The sequence below is a fragment of the Mastacembelus armatus genome, chromosome 9, assembly GCF_900324485.2.
Source record: "Mastacembelus armatus chromosome 9, fMasArm1.2, whole genome shotgun sequence".
Lineage (NCBI taxonomy): Eukaryota > Metazoa > Chordata > Actinopteri > Synbranchiformes > Mastacembelidae > Mastacembelus > Mastacembelus armatus.
In genome coordinates this window covers 7943587-7965392 of record NC_046641.1, presented here as the reverse complement: position 1 = coordinate 7965392, position 21806 = coordinate 7943587, and the positions used below count along the sequence as shown (strand labels likewise).

At 42.4% G+C, this 21806-nt stretch overlaps 2 protein-coding genes across 3 annotated transcripts; one reads left to right on the top strand and one right to left on the bottom strand.

The window, feature by feature from the left end:
• The first annotated feature begins 4176 nt into the window (after positions 1-4176).
• On the top strand, positions 4177-17887 carry aebp1b (AE binding protein 1b). Of its 2 annotated transcripts, XM_026320962.1 has the most exons (23): positions 4177-5023; positions 5974-6159; positions 6246-6308; positions 8122-8288; positions 8346-8532; positions 9373-9447; positions 9914-9979; positions 10232-10315; positions 11376-11447; positions 11536-11645; positions 12041-12180; positions 12270-12354; positions 12455-12599; positions 12694-12782; positions 13122-13245; positions 14231-14427; positions 14562-14738; positions 14968-15131; positions 15306-15859; positions 15962-16101; positions 16449-16548; positions 16675-16841; positions 16924-17887. In XM_026320962.1, exons 1-23 carry the CDS (start codon positions 4771-4773, stop codon positions 17371-17373), a joined length of 3795 nt encoding a protein of 1264 aa, XP_026176747.1. In that variant the 5' UTR covers positions 4177-4770; the 3' UTR covers positions 17374-17887. The 2 variants fall into 2 exon arrangements, with proteins under 2 accessions (XP_026176747.1, XP_026176746.1); XM_026320961.1 differs by having other exon boundaries at positions 8122-8532.
• On the bottom strand, positions 17664-21805 carry pold2 (polymerase (DNA directed), delta 2, regulatory subunit). The gene is made up of 11 exons (XM_026320964.2): positions 21494-21805; positions 21075-21302; positions 20857-20978; positions 20636-20759; positions 20397-20511; positions 20106-20304; positions 19867-19947; positions 18870-19027; positions 18636-18763; positions 18451-18552; positions 17664-18286 (listed from the first exon to the last, which is right to left on the bottom strand). The coding sequence occupies exons 2-11, from the start codon at positions 21298-21300 to the stop codon at positions 18129-18131; spliced, it is 1413 nt and encodes a 470-aa protein (XP_026176749.1). The 5' UTR covers positions 21301-21302; positions 21494-21805; the 3' UTR covers positions 17664-18128.
• Position 21806: the final 1 nt, after the last annotated feature.

Below are 21806 nucleotides of genomic sequence, written 5' to 3'. Positions count from 1 at the left end.
CAGCTGCTGTGCCCTGAAATTTCATTTTGTAGGATATTGTAGGATCCCTGTTGTATAGTTGGATTTCTCTTCTCTTGGCTAATAATAACGCACAAAAGCCTTATGTCACCTAGTATGTTAGGTTCACTGTCCTTGGTGCTGAAACATTGTGTCTGACAGGTTCACTGTGTTTTATAATAGACCAGCTTCCTGTGTAATACGTGGTGAACATCTTACTTTAGTTTTCTGGAAGCCTTCTGATGCCCCACATGTTTTAATGCTCCTTCTTTACAGTTTTAAATCAAAGGCATTGATTTTTTTTTGAAGCTAGAGATGAGAAAAGAACAGACATCAAGGGTGAGTTACTGTACAATATAAGGAGTTGTTGTGTAGAAAGGTGCAGTTGTATTGTGCCACCAAATGTCTTGTAGGATGGGGAGCAGCTCTACACATGAAGATGAGAAGAGGAGGATGGTACAGTGCCGAGGGGCTGGGACCAGCTCAGGGCACCAACAAGGGACGGTTATAGTCTAAACCAAAGCCCTCCCCACCTGTAGTTAACCAATGAGATGTGATTTTTGACTAATATATAATGTCATGTTTTCCTTTGTTCTACATCTCTCTTCCTGTGAAGTTGGTTACAGCTAACTGCTTGCAGACTGTGATTTTCTGACCAGGAAGTGGGTCCTTGTACAAGCTTTGGAATTTCAATTAAACGCTTTTGAGATTCCAATAAACGAACACGCTGACAGTATTCATAAATGCTTTTGACTTGAGGCACAACCACACAGTGGGCCTGCGGTGGGCCTTTAGCTTGTAACCCCCACTAGAGGGCAGACTTAACCTTGAAAAATCCACAGCTGAAATGACCTTGTCTGTGAGCAAGTATAGTATTTTATAATAAAATTCATCATTCATATGGAGTATGTGTTGTAGTACAGAAATATACAGAAATATACCCTCATGTATGCAAATAATCAGCAAACTGTTCAACCCTGTTTACTGCTGTTAGTCACCGCTTTTGTTTTCAGAGCAGGATTACTTAGCTCCTCTGAGATTTATCTTTAATACTTGTTTTTATTCAGCCTCTGGTTGTTTATATTTAAGTGAATTTCTTCTGGTGCAGCATAATTAGGGCGGAGCAGCAGTACTGGCACGCTGTGCAGACATTGTTTAAACTTGGATTCACAGACCAGGATTTTTAAATCTCTGCTTCAGTTTTCATCAGGAAAACAAATTACTTCAACTTCACTAAAACATAATTATGACACTGCTCTGCTCCAGAACAACGTTAAAATATTTTCAACTGATCAGAGAAAGCAGACTTTGGTCCTGGTTCACATTGGGATGCCTCCAAAGGAATCTCAGTGCTGCATGTTTCTACATCTGTGCTTAATCAGTCTCATGGCTCCAGTCCCACAGTGCCAGATGACTGTGTTGTGGTGGACCTGCTGAATCACAGCATATTCAGGATGGAAAAATATTTCTGCCAATCATTAATTTGGACCAAAAAAAAAAAATCACAGTTCCATAAGTTACCTTTTATATCTGTTTTCATGTTTTGCAATGCTGTCTGGCCTTATATTAGCAGACAGCATTATATTAGCTTTCAATGGAGAGCACATGACAAATCCAACTTTAATTATGTCACTCAGGAGCCCTTTAAGGATGTAATAATGTGATACACAGAACGCCTTTGTGTATCCTGTTACAGTATTGAGGTATCTGGCTGCCCAGCGAGAATAAAGAGAAACGAGCAGAAATAAGTTTTATAAATCCGTTTCCATTTGTACCTAGTGAGCCTGCTGGATTGCAGCATTTTTCTTTCACTCTTACCCTCGTCTTCCCTCCCCCCAACTCTCTTCCTCTCTTTTTTTTTCTCTCTCTGATGTCATTATTTCCTGCCCCAGTAGATGCTGACGCTTGACTCAAGGCTGTGTGCACAGACCCTAAACTTAATGCAAGCTGTTCTGCTTATGCTACAGGCCCAACATGAACTTACAGAAGCAAATAGTAGTGATGTCTGGTCCTAGGTCTGCATAACGACCTAGTTTCTGTCGTCTGCTCTGCAATTCAGTCACGTCTAAGTGCTAAGTGTGGCCAGTGTGAACAGCCAGTGGCCATGGTCAGTGTCCATCCTCTCTCTGGTGACATCCAGTAAGTTCAAAAATATGCTCAGCCTTTTTGGACGAAAGCACCACAACTCACACTGAAATATTGTCTGAACAGTGTTAACCATGTGAGCAACATCACAGGACTGGAGCTTCAATCTTCAATGGTCATTTGTCCAATACCTGTGTAGCAGTGGAAGAAGTATTTAGATTTTGAATAGCACCTTTAAGCCTTAAAAAATAACATTACTATGAAAATATTAGCAACAAAATGTAAATATAAAAAGTACAAAATTATTATTATGTAAATTATTCTAATTTTTATTTTACTATATTTATTTTAGACTGATAGATAAAACACTCCAGCACATTAAACCAGCTTCATCTCTCTCGACTGCAGCAGTAAAATGCTATTAACACATTAATGTATCAGTAACAATGACTGTTAGTCATTGCTGCTGTTAACCACTGTAGGACATACAAGACTACATTTCTGATTGTGCTGTACTGTCCATTTTATTGTGTATAACCTTAACTTCCATCTGTATTTAATTGTTCTTCAGTCTCTCATTAATGTAGCTGGTGCATCCAATAATTACCTTTAATCTGTGAGATAGCCATTTTCTCTAAGATGGCCATATGTGCTGTATATTTAAATTCATTTGTAAATAAACTTCTCTGAGATGTTGGCACTGACATCCGAGGAATAAAAGTAACAACACGGCCTGTGAAGTGTCTCAAGCACAGTTTAGCAACAATCATTCCTCCGTTAATAGATAAGAGACATTTCTTATCAGGAGCTGGCAGTTCTGGCTTTTTTCTACCCCGTGTCTAATGAATAAATATTTCCAGTGTTTCACGCTTTGTTTTCCATGCTTTCATTGGTTGAGTTACTGAATATATTTACTGTCTGGACTGTTAAATAGCTTGGGTAAAAAAAAAAAAAAAAACATTTTCCAGCTAGCCTCTGTGTGTGTCTGTGTCTTTGCCAGTTGACAAGGACTCTGCCTGACCTTACTGTAGTCTGAACTGTCTGCTGCATTCTTCACAGTCGTAGTCATGTCCCCATAGATATGGATGCATGTTGCAATGTAGTTTTCTTAAAATCAGATCCTCCACACTCTACTTTCCATTGCATGAACCTAATTGTGTTAGGAGGTGTGTTTGTTTATGAGTGTGTGTGTGTGTGTGTGTGTGTGTGTGTGTGTGTGTGTGTGTGTGTGTGTGTGTGTGTGTGTGTGTGTGTTGGCATGCATTTGTCTCTCCGTGTTTGTCTTCCGTCGTCTGATATTCATTCAGACAGGATAATCATCTGAGCAGAGCTAATAGAATAGTACAGTGTTGTGATTACTATGCAACAATCTAACATCAGACATTTCTGGATAAAAAAACATCTGTCATGGATATACAGGTGACAACAGTGGCTTTTTAAACAGATTTTACAATTTTCTGCTGTATTTCTTTAACTGCAGTGTTTATAAATGTTGTTACACGTTCAAATCTGACTAAACAGATTTCCATGAAAATTTGGACATGTTTGCTAAAATGCTGTGATTTAATACTTAATATATTCACATGGCGTTATATCATCATATTCACTACTGAGAATAAACAGCTCTGGATTATGAGTGAGGGCCAGACGTTTGTCTTGACCAGGCTGGTGCTGAGATTACAGCTCAGGACAGACTCTCTCCAAACAATGGACAGAATATGAGGCAAAGACCGAACTGCAAATCGTTTTAATTCTGTCATCTGCTCCAATTCTCCTTCATGGCCCCCTTGCCTACCATAACATTTTCACCAGAATGGTGAACGCGAGCTACACAGAACCCTGAGGAAAGAACCACCAAGTACCACAGAGGTGCAGTGGAAAGCAAAGATCCATTCCCAACTAAAAGAAGTCCTGGGCTGAAAAAGAATTTACGTTACTCTAACAGGGCCTGCCTGTTTTCATTTTCTTTGAATTCCTTTCTCTTGAGGATTAGTGGTGTTTGGTTTTGTTAACACACACAGAAAATCCCTATCCTCCCCCTTCTTCCCTTGTCTCCTCCTCCTCTTGTGGAATTCAGGGTCCTAGGAGTCAGTCCTCACTCCTGCTGTGGTGAGTCTGCAGGGTGAAATCTCTTTGCCAAGGAATTCAACAAGAACTGCAGAAAAGGATCTGGCTTTCTTCTCCAACCTGAGTGTCTGAGGCTTCACCTGCCCTCCCTCATCCTCTGCCTACCCCCTTCTTCTGTCTGAATCTTGCACCTGTTCTGACTCGCCAGCCAGGTGAAGTGGATCTTCTGTCCTTACGCTGTTATTTCAGCTGACCACAGCTGGAGGGCAATTAGGAACCCAGTCTATTCATTTGACTGGATTGCCGCTTTGCTCCGTATCTCTCTCTCTCTCTCTGTCTCTCTATAGCCCACCCCCCTTCCCTCCCTGTCTATCTCTACCCACCTCCCACTCCATCTCTGTCTAGCCCAGTCTGAGCCTGGTTGACACTGTAGCTGTGGGTACGTGTGGAGCTGCAGAGATTTCCCTGTTGGAGTTGAAGTGTAGATTCCATGGAAAGGACACAGTGGAAGAAAAAGGGTGAAATATAAACCTTGAGGATAAATTGGATTTAGCATTGGTCAGCTGAGGCAGAAAGTTACACTCCAAACCAAAGGATTCTGCACTTGGAAGAGCAGCAGGTATGAAAAGCAAGACTGTGGTTGCATCTGTGGCTCTGCTGGGCTTGTGCTGCTGCCTGCTGATCCCCAGAGGAGGAGAGAGCGCTGGGGGTATAGTTTATCTCCAACAGACTGAAGGGAAGCAGCAGGCAGGGGATCTCCTGCAGGATGAGTCCCTGGACGACCCAGAAAGGGAGCAAAGTCTTGCTGAGGGCCCACACCCACTGGAAAGCAGCAATAAGGCCAAGAGAGACACAGAGGGAGCTGCACAGGCAGGTGAGTGGAAAACAATCTAATGTTAACTAAACACACACAACACATCCAAGCTGTCCAGCTATGGTTCTGACAGATCCAACAGGCGTGAGAAAGTCCAGGTGCTCACCTGTGCACTACGACAGGACTTCTCCATAGCACTGAATTCAAAAAAAGACACCACAATTTTTTGGCTCACACCAGACAAGAGGAGAAGCCACCAAGTTGAACATAATGCAGATAATTTTATGACACAGAGCATTTCCACTGTCATACCTCTTGATGATTAATGCTGGCTCTGGTGTACATTCATGCTGGAAGAATGGTGTTTGAAGGCTAATGAGCAAACCTCTTTTCTGGGGCTTTCTAACTAAGCTTCAGATGTAATACACATCAATTCTTTTTCACTGCACTGATGGGTTTATTCTTTCGTGGTCAGACGTTGCTGGGGTGAGAGTGATATATTTATAGGGCATTTGGATAGATATTGTGTCATTAAAATTAAATTGTGGTTAGCGGAGCACAACTAATGGAAAGACAGAGAAGTGTTTTCCATGAAAGCGTCTAAGTACTTCAGACACCCTCAGAAGGAAATACTGATGGATCTCAAGCAACCACTCAAATGTACTTGGCTGTCTGGATTTTCCCTGGCTGTGTTGCATTTTGACCTCGCAGGAGAGAAATTTTTGTATAATTTAATTTTCAAATGGATTGTTCACAAATGATCAACACAAAAATACAAACCAGGATTGCATAAGCTTTGAGTTTTCCTTCAGCACTAAATGTGCTTTCACCAATTACTAATTTGACATCTGATCATCAAAGGGTTTGGTATTTTTGCTTAGTGATAGAGGGAATCATGCCAGAGAGAATTAAGTGAAAAGATCATTTCTGCATGAATATTTATTCTGATTGCTTAATTTGATTCTGACCAAATGTCAACTGAGTGAGTTATGTTTTCCTCATCTTCGCAGGAATTTTGAGCAGGGTGAGGAGAGCACCAGATGAAGGCAAAAAAAAGAAGGACAAGAAGAAGAACAAAGAGCCAAAGGGCCCCAAAGCTACTAAAAAGCCCAAAGCCGACAAGAAGGGAAAGAAGAAGGACAAGCAGACGACTACCACACCACCGCCCACCACAACTCTACCACCAACCACAACAGGTGAGGACAGGACAGAGCAGTGATCACTGGTTATACTGGAACTGGACTCGAATGTTGTTGACCGTGTTTCTGTCTGTTGTCTGTAGCTTTCCCGACTGAACCACCCACAGAACCAGAGACTTACACAGACTACCCCTATCCTGATATCGGTGAGTATCACACACTCTGTAGAAAGGTTTCTGCTGTATAGAGGGGTGTTTAGACTTACATGTCAGTGTGCTCCACAGGGTAATTAATATTTTAAATGACATAAATCATACCCTACACTGTCTTCCAACTGTCCTAGAGGCAATGAAGAAATTGCAGATTAGAGCCACATGCTTTGGACCTGTGAGCAAAGGCGTAATTGCATGTCAGTGTATCAACAGTTGAGTGACACATTATATAAATGCACTGAGCTGGATTCAAGCGTGGCCCGTTCAAGTGACTCGGATATGTTACCTTATCGTGGTTTGAATTTGTGTCAAAGAAAAATGTTTTGCGTGTTGTGCCCACAGCTAAGAAATGTAACGAATTACAGTCAAAGTCCGACTCTCCGTATAGAGTAAATGTATAGATGGATATGTTCTGGAAAATTTGGGGTCAGATAATACAGAATATTTTGTGTGTCTGACCTGAGTGTAGTGTGACAGTTAGAGGGAAGAAACATGGAGGATTTATTTATTTACTCTTTATATTTTATATTTTTTATTATGATAAACTTTATTCAATAGTGCCAGGTTAGAGATAGTGGGGATTGAGGGGTTGGTGTTTGACTAAGTATTGTAACATTGTACTGTACTGTTAAATAAAAAAAAATTTAAAATGGACCTACCTATGACTTATACTGCCACACCCTCCCTCTAATATCTCTCCACTAATTGTACTCCTCTCCCTCTAATAAAACTACCATGTACTACTGGGTTTTTACCATAAATAGCTAAAAAGGACAAAGAATTTAAAGGGAACTCCACCCGTTTTACACATATGTTTTATAGACAGTGTGTTTTCTGGTTCTGGGGGAGTAATACTGTGTATGTGAAATGGTTGTAAAAAGCCTTTTGAGGCTTCAGATAGAGTTGTGCAAAGTTTGATGAATTGCCTTGAGTGAGTCAGAATCAGCTGGATCTACCAACCAAATATATCACCTTACCAGATTTCTGTAGCCTGTGCCTCACCTCTAAACTGTGTGTGGACAAGTTGAACTGTGGGAAATGTACGTGCCACGTTTTGACAGGGAAGAGGAATGTGTGGAATGAAAAATACGATATCTCCGGTTCTGTTGTACGGATTTTCACTACTATCCATCTTGAGTCTGACAATGTCGTTGAAGTGTTATGCTAAATAAATGCAGTAACCTTTACGACAGCGTCATCTAAGTTCAACCTTAATATATCTATGGGGTGATCATTTTCACAATGGCAAACAATGTGCAAATTTAAAGTGTAATTATTAAGTTCCCAATTTATGTCAAACATAATATAACATAACAAAAGGCTGAAGCTGAATCATAATGTAGACCAGCTTTATGACATTTTCAAGTTTTTTAAATATGTTATGATTCAGAAGAAAGCTAAAGAGGAAACAACTTGTAGTGAATAAATTTATTGTGGTAACAAAGATAACTCTCCCAGATGGCAAATTATACCTTTTTAACCAACTGTGTACACTGCATCTATCATTTGTGTCATTTGTGACTATTTTATTCCTTTTTAAAATTATAATTATGAATCCTGCACAGGAATGCTAAACTATAAATATGCAGTGTAAGCAATAAAAAGACCGATTGGTGCCCCACCTCCCCGAAAAACACACACACCCTAGTGCAGGTCATTATGAATGTTTCATTCATATCTGACTGTAAAAACAAAAGCAGTAAAAATTTAAAAGCATAGACATAGAAACTTGTGATCAATGAAAGAAAAAATGTGCCGAGACATCTGCGTTTGCCATCAGCCACCTTTCCATCTGTTTTACTGTCAGATGATTACTGGAAACCAGAGGATGACTACTGGGAAGCTGAACACGCACCATCCAGGCCTCAGCCTGAGACTCTGATCACAGATCCTCCCTACGACTACTGGAAGCCAGAGGAGGAAGACCCAACTGCTCCTGTTACAGACCGCTATGATGACTACTGGAAACCTGAGGAGAAAGAACCAACTGCTCCTGTTACAGACCGCTATGATGACTACTGGAAACCTGAGGAGAAAGAACCAACTGCTCCTGTTACAGACCGCTATGATGACTACTGGAAACCTGAGGAGGAAGAACCATACACGCCTCTGACTGATAACTATGACAGCTACTGGAAAGAGGTGGAACCGACGGCTCCTGCCCCCGAGGGTGATGGGAAGACTGGGACAGATGACAGTGATTACTGGGACGCCACATGTATGTCAGAATATTTGCTTCTCCCTGCTTTGTTTTGGTTGAGGATGTTTGTGGAGAGACAGTTTATTAAACACATATACGACGAGATGAAACTTTAATCACTTATGTGGGCGTCATGGTAACAACAAAGAAAAAGATTTTTTAACACATGGAATTGGGATTTGACTAAGAAGTTAGGTTGAGACCACAATTTATATTATAATGCCTGGAGATACTACACAACATTTCTTTTTGCGTTTAGTTTTCTTCTGATTAGATTTGATTCCTACATTCACCACACCACCCAATCACTACTGATTTCACAAGAGACTGGACTGGTTTATCACCCAAGTGAAATGTTTACTTTAACTAGAGATTGTTTATTTTTTCACACAATCTAAAAAGATGTTTGTGGAGTAGTGAAAAATAATCCTTTAAATGGTGGGAAGCTCTCTGAAACAGCATCTAGACCAGCAGACACTAAAACTGCAATAAACTGTGTTACCATTGCAACCGTGGGACCTTTTCAAATAGAGTTAAGTCCCTAATATGTGCGACAGTTATCCTTTAGCATCTAAACTGTAGGTTTCAGTTCAGGCTGAAAGTTGCTGTCTCTTCCAGCTTCCAACCAAAAGTTTTCCACAGAGCAGAGGCTGGAAACAGTATATCTCTGTGACACTGGACATGTTGTCATGTGTTTCCAGCACACTGTACTGCCCCTCTGCTCTTCCAGCTTTTCCACTGATTCACTCACACTGGCTCGTCCTGCTTTTTCTGTTACAGTCAACTGTTTTCCAGTCTGCCTCTGACACAATCCCTGGGTTTGACCTTTCCATTGTTTAATTTTTTACATTCCTGCAGTTGAGGTGCCAGATAATCTTCCATTCCCTGATGGCAAAGAGGTCAGCCCTGAAATCATAGTGGAAACTCTGCCAGGTAACTGCTGTCACTCCAATGTGGCTTTTAAGTCAATGGAGGTTATCTAGTGAAAAAATCATTCTCGAGCTGAGATACAAATGAAAATGTTTGTTCCATCTGTGCCTTTGGGCTGGGAGCAGATGAGAAATCATGAGTAATTCAGCACATGGGAATAACATTATGGTGTGTTTGTGAGCTAACCTGCCCTACTTTTCAAATAGGAGAGGGTTGTAGTCAACAAACCTTTCCATAGTTTTGTTGTGTAGCACAAAATAAAGGCCCTGTTATGATCCTAGCAAATGTAAATTAAAGATTTAACAACTTAAATGAGGGGTAGGGAGTTGGAGTCGCATCCAAGTCGAGTATATTTGTTGTGGGTTGTACTAACCTGTAAAACTTTGTAGATGAAACCATGTAATCTCTCAAAATCTGTTTTATAATGTAGCAGTGAATCGTCTGACTTCATGTTTGTCCTTTTATGCAGAAGAGCACACAGCCGCTCCTCCTTATGAAGGGACGTGGTATGACGATTATGACGAATACGGAATGAGTATGCAGATACACACAAAAACATAACTATACCCAAACGTTTTACATCACACCCACTGGTTAAGTTGTAGTGACACTTCTGCCAACAAAGCAACAGCACAGAAAAAAGAATGAACAAGAGTCATAACTTTCCTCAGCTTTCGTAAAAGATCCTTGTGATCAAACAAATTCAGGAAGGCAGGCATACAACTTGCTGCACGTGGTGCCGGTGTATATTAGATATTTTTCTAAAATTAACCACAATTCTTTCCAGGGAGGAAAGAGGACGAGACGGATGAAAAATGGATGGAGAAAGAACGAGAAAGAGCAGAAAAAGAGAGAGAGAGGCAAGAGAAGGGTAAGAAAACCCAGATGTGGATAGTTTTTGTTTCTTACATAACAGCTCACTGTACAATCTTGTCAAATAAAATGTGATACTGTTGTTGCCAAAGCAAAGGCCGAGGCCTGTAACCTAAGTGCATAAGTACCAGCAGATCAAAGGTCTTTGTTTGTAAGGCAATGCAGATATGACTCCCCATGGAAATGTTAGCAGGCCTTTGGTCTTCACTTTAAATTGCATCCTTCCAAAACTACCTGGAGCTTAGGCCCGTAAAAGGTTCAGGACTCTCTTGTGAGCTGAACTGAAAGCAAAGTGGGCGACTCAGCTGCATGTCAGCTGAGAACGCTTGACATGCACTGTATTAGTGTGAGTGATAAAGAAAAGAAACAGGGAAGCATTTGCAGACTGATGTAATATTCACCTCTGAAGTACTGTACTCACAGTACCACATTCAGATCTTCTTTGCCACGTGTCTGCTGCATATTAGCTGGTAGCTGGGGAGTCGAGCCTGGAGCAGATACAAGTGGTGTCAGGAGGGCACTTCCTCTGTGCATGGGTCACTGCAGTCTGGTTTTAATGTGAAAAGCATTTTTTAAAACTTACAGATCTGTAACACCAAGTCACAAAAGCAGATGTTTGTCTGCACATACTTGTATCATTGCATGTTAATGCATTCTTTTGTATGTCCACATGTGCCTGTGTGTACAGTAGACAAGTGAGCTAACATTTTTTACATACCCACTGTCAGGACAGCTCCTATTAGCCATTCTATCAGCAATGGACTACAGTATGTCAATGTGCCACACAGTTTCACAGTATGAATCATGAGAGTGATAGATGGGATTCTTCAGTTGTAGACTCTGCGTTACTAGAACACACTTGGACTGGGAGGGAAATCACAACATCTGGATTTTTTTTCACTACACTCAATCCTAAGTCCTCTCGGGGATTCTTGGCATATGCAATTTGCAAAATGGTGATGAGTTCCTAGATCATTTCTGGGCAGAGAAAGAGCGAGAGAACATTCGGCCAAGACAGTGCAATCTATTCTGTTAATACTTTTTCTGTCCTCTGCCAGAGAGAGCGCAGAAGCTGAAGGAGGCAGAGGATCGGGCCAAGAGCAGACCACGTGTCTTCAAAGAACCAAAGAGTAAGTCGACCTGTCCAAATTTGCATTAAAACATTAGCTTCACTAATACAATCTACATTTCATTTTCTGTGTACTCCTTACGTGGCAGAGTGCCCTCCCCTGGGGATGGAGTCCCATAAGATTGAGCCAGACCAGCTTTCAGCCTCATCTATGTCTCAGTACAGATTTGCCCCTCAGAGAGCACGCCTCAACATGCAGGTACACAACGATCAGTGCAGGACTTCCAGTCTGAACACTTACATACACTACAACTATCACTTACCTGGTGTTGGGCTTTGAAATAACCACCAGCCGCACGCTGCAAAATAATTACTGTTATTGCTGAGTCTGTCACTTCTATTAGCTGCTTTGATGGTTGAGGTTTTTCATCTTTACAGCTGAGGAATCTTCTTAGCAGCTAAGTCATTAAATCAGTTGATAAATCTTGTTCTGCATACAGTTGCTGAGTCTTTTTACTCCAAGTGCTTATGGTATCTGTATAACACATTTGCAGTGTAGGAATTTGCATTCCTTACAACATTAGATAAGCAGCCTGTGCTGTCACTCAGTCAAAGGGACTCAGTAGCATGTGTTTTGGTCTCTGTGGCTCCCAGGGCTCTGAAGATGAAGATAACATGAGAGGTGGAGCATGGTGCGCAAACTCAGAGGACAGGATCCACTGGTTTGAGATAGATGCTCGCAGAGAGACAGAGTTCACAGGAGTCATAACTCAGGGGAGAGACTCCTTAAATGAGTAAGACCGAAACACACACAAATATATAAATATATTTGTTTCTTCCATTCCTAAATTCAACATGCTGCCCCTGTCTGGTCGTGTTTCAGGAGTGACTTCGTGACATCCTACTTCATAGCTTTCAGTAACGACAGCAGAGAATGGACCACCATCCACGACGGGTACGCTGACTGGGTAAGTTCAACTTAAATTACGTCACTTCCTTGGACACCACGGCCACTATGATGTCGTTTTTCCTAACACCCTCTCCTCCCATCTTTCCCCTCTCATCCAGCTGTTCTTTGGAAACAATGATAAGGATGTTCCAGTGATGAACCAGCTTGCAGAGCCTGTGCTGGCCCGCTACATTCGAATCATCCCTCAGAGTTGGAACGGTTCTCTGTGTATGAGGCTGGAGGTCCTAGGCTGTCCTCTGCCTGGTGAGCTTCACACACACAGATACATACACAGGTAAACACTAAAACACACACAAAATCAATTAATCATTTTTGTTTGTATCTCCCTCACACACAGAACCAGTTGATGTTCAGTACAGACAAAACGAAGTGACTCCGGTGGATTATTTGGAGTTCAAACATCACAGCTACTCAGAGATGGTTGCAGTGAGTATCCCTGCACACGGGCCCCTGAATGTCTGATGCTGATTGAGTTCCACAGGAAATCTTCAGTTATTTTCCTACAAACTAAAGAAAATCCTTTCCCAGAAACAACAGAACATTGAACCAGGAAGTCTGCTTTAAACCACTTTTTTATAAACTGGTATTAAAGCCCTTACAGATGGTTCGTTCTTTCTCAATTAGTTATTTCAGCCACCAGAGGGCAACAGGACTTTTCAACACTAACTCCATATTCAGCATTAAGCACCAGCTGTTTTGCGACTAAAGTGTAAACAGATTTATGTTCTCTGTGCACTGACTGTGTCCATTGTCTCATGTGTTCAGCTTATGAAGTCAGTGAATCAGGAATGTCCCAACATCACCAACATCTACAGCCTGGGCCGCAGCTCCAAGGGACTGGAAATTGTGGCCATGGTTATCTCTGGAAACCCCACAGAGCATGAAATAGGTGGGAAGGTGTTCGCGTAACCCTGAAAGAAAGGAACTATTGGTTGAGTTCAGTACAATTTGTACAGTTTTTAGGTATTTGTACTTTACTTGAGTATTTCCGTTTTCTGCTATTTCATAATTTGCCCCCAACACATTTCTATTACTTGTTATTTTTCAGAATCATATTAATAAAAGAAAATACAGTATAATTATGACTTTCCCCAGCTGTAAGTAATTAACATGAGAAAATAAAGTGCCTAACTTTAGCTCCACATATCATCCATCAATAATAATAAACTAATGATATTATTTGAAATGTGCCATTCAGAGTTTCTAAAAGTCTGAAATGCTGATTGTGTGAAATCAAAGCCTAAAGCATCTTCTTCTTGAAATGGCTTGTTTCCTAAAATGGCTGCAGTGACATGTTGTGCATGTTCTAGCACACTGTCATGGCAAGTACACTGTTCTATGCTGCTGTCTGTTGGGGGAGTGGCATTACGGGCAGGAAGTGTAAGCGACTGGACAAACTAGTGATAAAAGCCAGTTCTGTGCTAGACACGGGGCTGGACCCTCTAAGAACTGTGCTGGTGCAGCAGATGTATATGATATGACATGGAGGAAGCTGCTCACTGTAAAGGACAATTATCAACACCCCCTCCACCGCATCCTGACTAAACAGAGTAGCAGCTGCAGTGGGAAGCTCATTTCACTGTGCTGCAGAACTGAGAGGCTGAGAAGATCCTTTGTCCCCACAGCCATTAGACTGTTTAACATTAACTGTTGATATTGTATATAGTGAAATTTCTGTGTAAAGTAAATATAAGAGCTGAAGGACAATCTGAATTTCCCCCTTGGGGGATGAATAAAGTATCTATCTACATATCTAAACACTGCAGGGCCTTGATGGCACCACCAGTGACTCCTTTAAATCCTAATAAGTACTAGTTAGACGTCAGCAGATTACAGTGGACAGACAAACAACTGTTGCCTGTCTGTCTCTGCAGGTGAGCCGGAGTTACGCTTCACGGCAGGTCTCCATGGAAACGAGGCGGTGGGTCGGGAGATGCTCCTTCTCCTCATGCAGTACCTGTGCAAAGAGTACAAAGACAGGAACCCCAGAGCCCAGCAGCTGGTGGATGGAATCCGCATCCACCTGGTTCCTTCACTCAATCCTGATGGACATGAAGAAGCTTTTGAAGCGGTCAGTGAAAAAACAAAAAAGCATATTTCTACTGCACTGACAAACAAAAAACGGAAATGCCAGTGAATCCTTGTGCCCTCCTGGTATACAGTGTTTTGACTCAGTATGTCCTTTATCCATATTCTTTCTTACAGGGATCAGAGCTGAGTAGCTGGACCACTGGACACTTCACTCACGACGGCTTTGACATCTTCCAGAACTTCCCTGACCTGAACAACATACTGTGGGATGCTGAAGATAAAGGCATGGTGCCCAAACTCACCCCCAACCATCATGTGCCCATACCAGGGAATTTAGAAGCTAATAGCTCGGTAAGGAAAAGGGTATTTTTGTGTGAGGCAGCTGGTCAGTAAGTAACTAAAATCTAGATACACTGTATGATATATGATTTTTTTTCCCTACATTTTATATAATGGATGTTTGTATGACCTTTGTATGTCCATAAACATTGTTTTGGTGTAGTCAGTAAACAAAAATGACTGGGCTACATAGGTTATTTTCTCCATATCTTTGATCCTGATCTTTCTGTTTTTGTTCCAGATTGCTGTGGAAACCAAAGCCATAATCTCCTGGATGAAAAGCTATCCATTTGTGCTGGGTGCAAACTTCCAGGGCGGGGAGACACTCGTGGCCTATCCTTATGACAGCTTATATCTCAACAAGCCTACACAGAATCAAAAACCCCACAGTCGAAAGAAGAGACAGTAAGACTTGTTCTCTCCATCTCCCACTGTGTTCTGTTGTTTCGCTGGTTTACACATGTACAGTATATATATATTTTATAAATTCAAAAATTTCCCCCTCTTTTCTCCTGCTTAGCTCTCCTTGAATCACTTTTCCAACCAGTTACAGTCTGGTAAATAGCTTATTTCTTACAGGTATGAAGAAGAAAGTTTTGATGTGACAGAGTGGGGAATGGGCTATCACGAGGAGCCAGAGGAAGACTGGAGAAGTAGGGGATATACTGAGCCAGAGGAGGAGTGGAGGGGTCAGGGCTATGACCATGGCTACAACCGTGGCTATGACCAGGGCCCTGGCCGTGGATATGACCAGGGCCATGACCGTGGCTATGACCAGGGCCATGACCATGGATATGACCAGGGCCATGACCGTGGATATGACCAGGGCCATGACCGTGGCTATGACCAGGGCTACGACCGTGGCTACGACCATGGCTACGATAACACCCAAGGTTATAGCCACAGAGAAGAAGAGGAGGATGATAGAGGCCAAAGCACTGGCTACCAGTACTCTGAGCCAGAGGATGAGGCTCGGGTGACTGCAGACGAGTCTCTCTTTAGGTGGTTGGCAGTCTCCTATGCCTCCACACACATGACCATGACACACAGCTACCACGGTTCCTGCCATGGAGACACTGGTACAGGAGGGCTTGGCATCGTCAACCGGGCCAAATGGAATCCAATCACAGGCAGTAAGTAGAGGCCAGGTTTATTTTAACTGTCTGCATGTTTAGAGCACCCCCTGGTGGACAATATGTGCATTGTAGGCTCTGACTATTGCATGTGTGCTACAGGTATGAATGACTTCAGCTACCTGCACACCAACTGTTTTGAGTTGTCCATATTCCTGGGCTGCGATAAGTTCCCCCATCAGAGTGAGTTGGCGTATGAGTGGGAGAAAAACAGAGAAGCAATGCTCACCTTCATGGAGCAGGTCAGTCACACATGTAATAGCATGTAATATACATACTTTCTCCAATGCTGTGCAAAATTAATGACATTAGTTGCCAGTGCACTAATGTTGCCATGCTAACATGCTCAACAAAGATGGAGAACATGGTAAACATTATATCTGCTAAACACCATGTTAGTATTATCACAGTGACGATGTTGGCAGCACTGTACCCAGGTACCAGCTCCAAGCTGCAAGCATGGATGTGAACTGATGTTTACATTTTAGCAAATATTGTTCTGTATGGGAAAGGTGGTTCAAGCAAGGTTAAACAAACCAAGCTCAGTGATGCTAAAATAACTGCCTTTCAACTATTCCCCTCTGCCTAGGTGCACCGTGGCATCAGGGGCATTGTGAAGGATCAACAGGGGAACCCCATTGCAAACGCCACTATCTCTGTAGAAGGGATCAACCATGACGTTACAACAGGTCTGGTGAAAGTCTTCTACTCTGTTCTCCTCCTTGAGTCTTATGTTTTAACTCAGGTACTTTATAACACAATACAGCGCCTCCTGTGCTTTAAACAAAAGGTTTGTCCACCCGTTGCTATTGCAGCTCCCACAGGAGACTACTGGAGGCTGCTGAACCCAGGGGAGTACCGTGTGACAGCTCGAGCTGAGGGCTTCTCCCCTGTCACCAAAGTGTGTGTGGTGGGTTACCAGTCAGGAGCTACCGCCTGCAGCTTCAACCTGGCCAAGTCCAACTGGGACCGCATTAAACAGGCAAGGCTCTGCCATCCTGTACTGACCAGACACAATACATGTCTACCTATTACTTAATGTGTTGTTCTTAAATTCTCCACAGATCATGGCCCTCCATGGCAACAAGCCAATACGACTCAGTTACAGCACCACCAGAGCACAGTACCCTGTAGTTGTGAATAGCAACAGGCGTGTGGTTGATGGCAGCAGTGGGGCACACTCACAACTTAATGCTGAACGGCAGAAAAGGCTCAGGATAGCCCGTATCCGTCGCCTTCGTCAGAAGAAATTAATGGAATTAAGATCAACGACAACATTACCGCCAACAACACCCATAACCACCACCATCCCCACCACCACCCCTATCACCACCCCTATCACCACCCCTATCACCACCCCCATCACCACCCCCATCACCACCCCCATCACCACCATAATTCCCACAACACCAGAGACCACCACATCCTGGTATGACTCGTGGATCATAGGAGAAGGACAGTCCTCGACACCTGGTTGGTACACAGACTCCATTCTGGATTATAACTTTGAGTAAAAGATCGATGACTATTAAACCCAACGCACACAGTCCTCTGTCCTCTCCTAATTGTATTTCCCGTTGCCATGTTATACTTTGAGTAGGTCCATAGTCAAAAGAGGAGTCCTGTTTTCGTAAAACATATAAGCAAAGGGAATGTACAAACTTAACTATACCAGTTGTTTAAAGATAGTGTATTACTTAACAAACATGCCTCTACAGAGAAATCGACTCATGACTTCATTCAACCTTAGAGTTCACACTAGATTTTTCTGACTCATTATTCAGTTTTTTTTTTTAAATCAATGAAAAGGTGTTTATTATGGATGCAGATAAAAAACAGCTGAAGTATTAACAGCCTTTATCCATAGCAGAAATATTGTTTACAGTATGAACAGTCACTAAAGGTTTAAAAAGCATTTGCTCACAGTTGGTAACAGAGTCAGAGGAGAGAAAGAGTCTTCTGCGGTGTTTCTTCAGAAAAGCTGGGATGGAAGAGTTATTTTTCAAATAAACACTTGTTAATACACAATAGTGTGTCTGTTCCCTTTTTATCTGATTTCTGTTCTAAGAGAACACTTGGGCATTTGTGCTACTTGTTTATTACAGTCTTATGAAAAAACACACTAAAGGAAACATGTGAAGCTGCCTTATGAAGCAATTTTAACAGCAATGCATTGATCTTTGTGATACTGACTGTCTGTAGTGGCGAGATGTGACAGAACATACGCCATGAAATGTTATTATGCTGTAAGACGTGTGGAGGTGCACCCTCAGTGGCTGATGTTCATCTCACTTTCCTCTTCATCGCCGGAGAAGGCGGAGAAGCTGACAGGCTCACATTCAAGAGTACGTAAATTGACCAGGCATACTGTTTGGGTGCTGCTGAACTCTGGGATAGTAACTAAAAGGACTTCTTGGCCATCAGCACCTGATGAAAAAAGAAATGAAGACACACTGGCAGATTAGTGAGGAGGAAAACCTGTTCAAATATAATAAGTGCGGTGGATATTTTGTCCTTTTGAAGACTAAAGAAAGACCATAATTGACATACAAAAAGTTTCTTTTGCGTACACAGAGATATCCCACACTGACCTTTAATGACCTTGGACTCGAAGGTTGGGGCATTGCCACTGAAGTAAACATGAGGACACTCTTCCAAGATGAAAGGGTCTTTTTGGTAAAACGGGTAACAACCTGACACAAAATGTACAGACAACAATGTGAATAAGAGATATCAGTCAGAAAGTTTGTGTTGTTCATCAATTTGTCCAACAAACCTAGAGTATCAGGTGCCGTGGGTGCCAGGTGTCTGAGACGAAGCGTTTCCTCCAGTATTTCCAGGTGGCTTTCCATGCTGCTGTACCTCTGAATGTCACAGACATTCTGGCCTGATGTTCCCAGGAACCTAAGTGAAAACACATTAAATCCTGAAATGTATCACGTGATCACTCACTGTAGACTAAATGTTAAATTCAGGGTGGAAGTCAGTGCAGGCATGTGGCAGTGCTCACCTCACTCCATCAATGTTAGCCTGGTATGGGTTGGACACCAGCTGAAGGGTGGGGTACACTGAGGACAAGGGGAACATACATTTGTGGAGCGGCTGCTGTGGGAGGGTGTAGTTTGTGGGGTCATACTGGCCTGGCATCACGTCCACAGAAACAGAGGCCTACAAGAGCAGGCAGTAACACATAGCATGACGTCATAATCCTAATTTTCTGTCATTACCTAAAGACTCTGTTCAAGAAACACTTTTTTTTTTTTTAAAGTGCATCTATTCTAACACTTTAGGTTATGTTAGGTTTCCTCATACTTCTATTACTCACAATCCCAACCCCTACTCTTAATGGTTTTAGGGTGCAGACGTTTTTTTTTTTTTCTTTAACAAGTGCTCATTACATTTTGCTGATATTTGTCTAGACTGACTACTTAGTCTGTGTAATCTAAGAAAATTGAGTAAATAGCAAAACTGTCTGTCTCCAAACTGCAAAGTATTGAAGTTACTCCAAATACACAAGAATCCCCAAATCTGGGAACCGAGAAATATTTGGCATTTTTCCTTTATTAATTACTTACATGGTCAAGAAATTAAAAATAAAACAATCAAAGCAGACAGCCAGCTGAAACCATTAGCAGATTAAATGCTGTTAGGGCAACATGATATGCTGATACTGATAAAATCCTCAATAACTGTGTGTAATTCTGAATTGATACATAAAATTTTATAAATTCTCAATGTAACAATAAACTCTGAAACTTTTAATGGATCAAATAATAGACTGGAATGCCAGTTTCTTCCAGCCAGTAAATTTACATCAAATGAAACACATATCAAATTAAATCCAATATTGTCATAAAGAAGACACTGGATGTTGTGCAACAAACACACAAGAACCTTATGTATCTTGAAATAGCTTCCACGCTGTTTGGCAAAAATCAGTGGACAAATGTATATAATCTAAATAAAAAATAAAGCTAATATTCATGCAGAGGAACAGTTAGACCCACCACCAGCTGAAGTAGCAGCTCATCCAGCAAACGAATGGCCTCCACGCTACCAGCCTGAGTCTTCTTGGTAAGGTACTTGGCCTGGAATAACAGAGACAGTAAAATAAAGTATTTGTGTGTTTTAACTGGTTCATATGTGGAACTTTTCTGAAAATAGTCAAATTAACAAAAAGCTACAGGTGTGTGTGTGTGCGTGTGTTTATGTGTGTGTGTGTCAAGGGTCACCCAGCTCTTGTCACCTTCGTTGAAGCATCCTTGTCCTGGGTGTTCTGGCTCAGAAGGTTTCCAGCCAGTAGGACCCTTGAAATCATCGCTGCCCCGCTCTGCTCCCCTTGGTCACCGAGCTGCCCGCTTACCATGTCAACCAGCAATTGTAGCCCCAGCATGCTGTCGGCGTGACTACTGCCAAGACCAAGTCCCGAGGCCAAAAGTACAAACCTGAATGAAGACAGACAAGACCATTAGACTCTGTTATCACACAGGCCTGGGCTTTGAGTTGTGCAGGTGTGTGTGTGTGTGTGTGTGTTCACCGGTCTGAGCTGAGTGCAGGTCTTTCCGCCTGCAAAGGGAGATCAGCTGTGCAAAAGTCCTCAACTGTAAACTTCCCATCGTTCCTCTCAGCGCCATATATCACAACAACACTGCCTGAGAGACCAAGAAAGAATCACCATGACATGTAAGACAAGAAGGCAACACGTGCACTCACAGCTGCAACACTGTGGCCATTTATTGATGTAACAGTGTCTCGCTCTTATAAAGCAATCCTGACCTGTGACACACTTATCTCTATCAATTCTGCCCTCAAGTTTGATCCTCTGGAGCTCATCCTCCAGAATCAACTCGTCAGCTTCACTGATATATTTGATCCGTACGGGCTGAGGCAGCAGGTTGTGCTAAAATACAGACATGTAGATAAATGATAAACACATAAATGGCAGTAGATGCTTATGTTACATTTTATCTAGGATGCTAGCTGGTGTATATGCAAACCTCCTCACTGATCTCTTTCAGAATAGATGGCTGCAGCTCCATACGCTTGAACAACGTCCCCACAACGCAACACTGCTCCCCTGCCTGAAGATCACACAGCTTCCTGATAAGCACATCTCGACCTGGAAAACACAAGAGAAAAACATTTTAAAAATACACTGAAATATGATTCAGCTATTGCAGAGTCCGGTGTGTAGGTGAAGTTGTCCTGGGCTCACCCCATTTCTGCTGGGCTCTTTCTGCGAGCAAAGGCCTCATCTGCATGAGTCGTGCTGCGTAAATATGAGCATACTGCCGATTAAAGCTCCGCTCCCCGACGCTGTAGCGCTCGGAGCAGGGACTGTAGGCCGGAGACGCCCGCTCAAACACCGGGCCCTGGTGCTCAGAGCCGGGGCGGCAGAGCAGAGAGGAGCCGTCCTTCTGGGCGCTCAGCTCGGAAAACATGACTGCGCAGGGACAGAAGAGGAGTTTGGAGAAACGGATCTAGCTCTAAGTTGTTGCAAACACACATGATAACTGTCACTGTCTAAAGAGATTTTAACAACAGCCTAGAAAATCAAGAGGGCAAGATTAATCACAGCAAACACAAGACAACCCGAGCTTTCGTGAGGATAAGAGACAGATTTACAGACTGTACCTTAGAGCAGGCTTCAGCTGTTAGTCGTCTTAAACCAGGTGAGTTTTCTTTTTAAATCCTTGTTGTCGAGCTAAACAAACTATTCCCGCGAAATCAGCCTCTTTCTTTTTTCAAGGCGCCGCGTATTCTCGCGAGAAAAACTGTGTTATTAAACTGCTACAACACAGAAACCTAATATATCTCACTGAAAATGCCCTACATTAACTTTTAGAGGACACAACGCTGGTCATAATAACATGCATGTTTAAAAAGTTACACCAGCACCTGTTTGATGTTTTCTCGCAGCGTCGCACGGAACCGACGTCACAGGTTC

Excerpts from the sequence above, each read along its gene's own strand:
- pold2 (XM_026320964.2), bottom strand. The coding sequence starts at position 21,300 with ATGTTTTCCGAGCTGAGCGCCCAGAAGGACGGCTCCTCTCTGCTCTGC. Across the intron at positions 20,760-20,856 it reads TGAAAGAGATCAGTGAGGAG|CACAACCTGCTGCCTCAGCC; the intron begins GTTTGCATATAC and ends TCTGTATTTTAG. Across the intron at positions 20,305-20,396 it reads CCTGCACTCAGCTCAGACCG|GTTTGTACTTTTGGCCTCGG; the intron begins GTGAACACACAC and ends GTCTTCATTCAG.
- aebp1b (XM_026320961.1), top strand. The coding sequence starts at position 4,771 with ATGAAAAGCAAGACTGTGGTTGCATCTGTGGCTCTGCTGGGCTTGTGC. Across the intron at positions 5,024-5,973 it reads AGAGGGAGCTGCACAGGCAG|GAATTTTGAGCAGGGTGAGG; the intron begins GTGAGTGGAAAA and ends TCATCTTCGCAG. Across the intron at positions 6,309-8,121 it reads CTACCCCTATCCTGATATCG|ATGATTACTGGAAACCAGAG; the intron begins GTGAGTATCACA and ends TTTTACTGTCAG.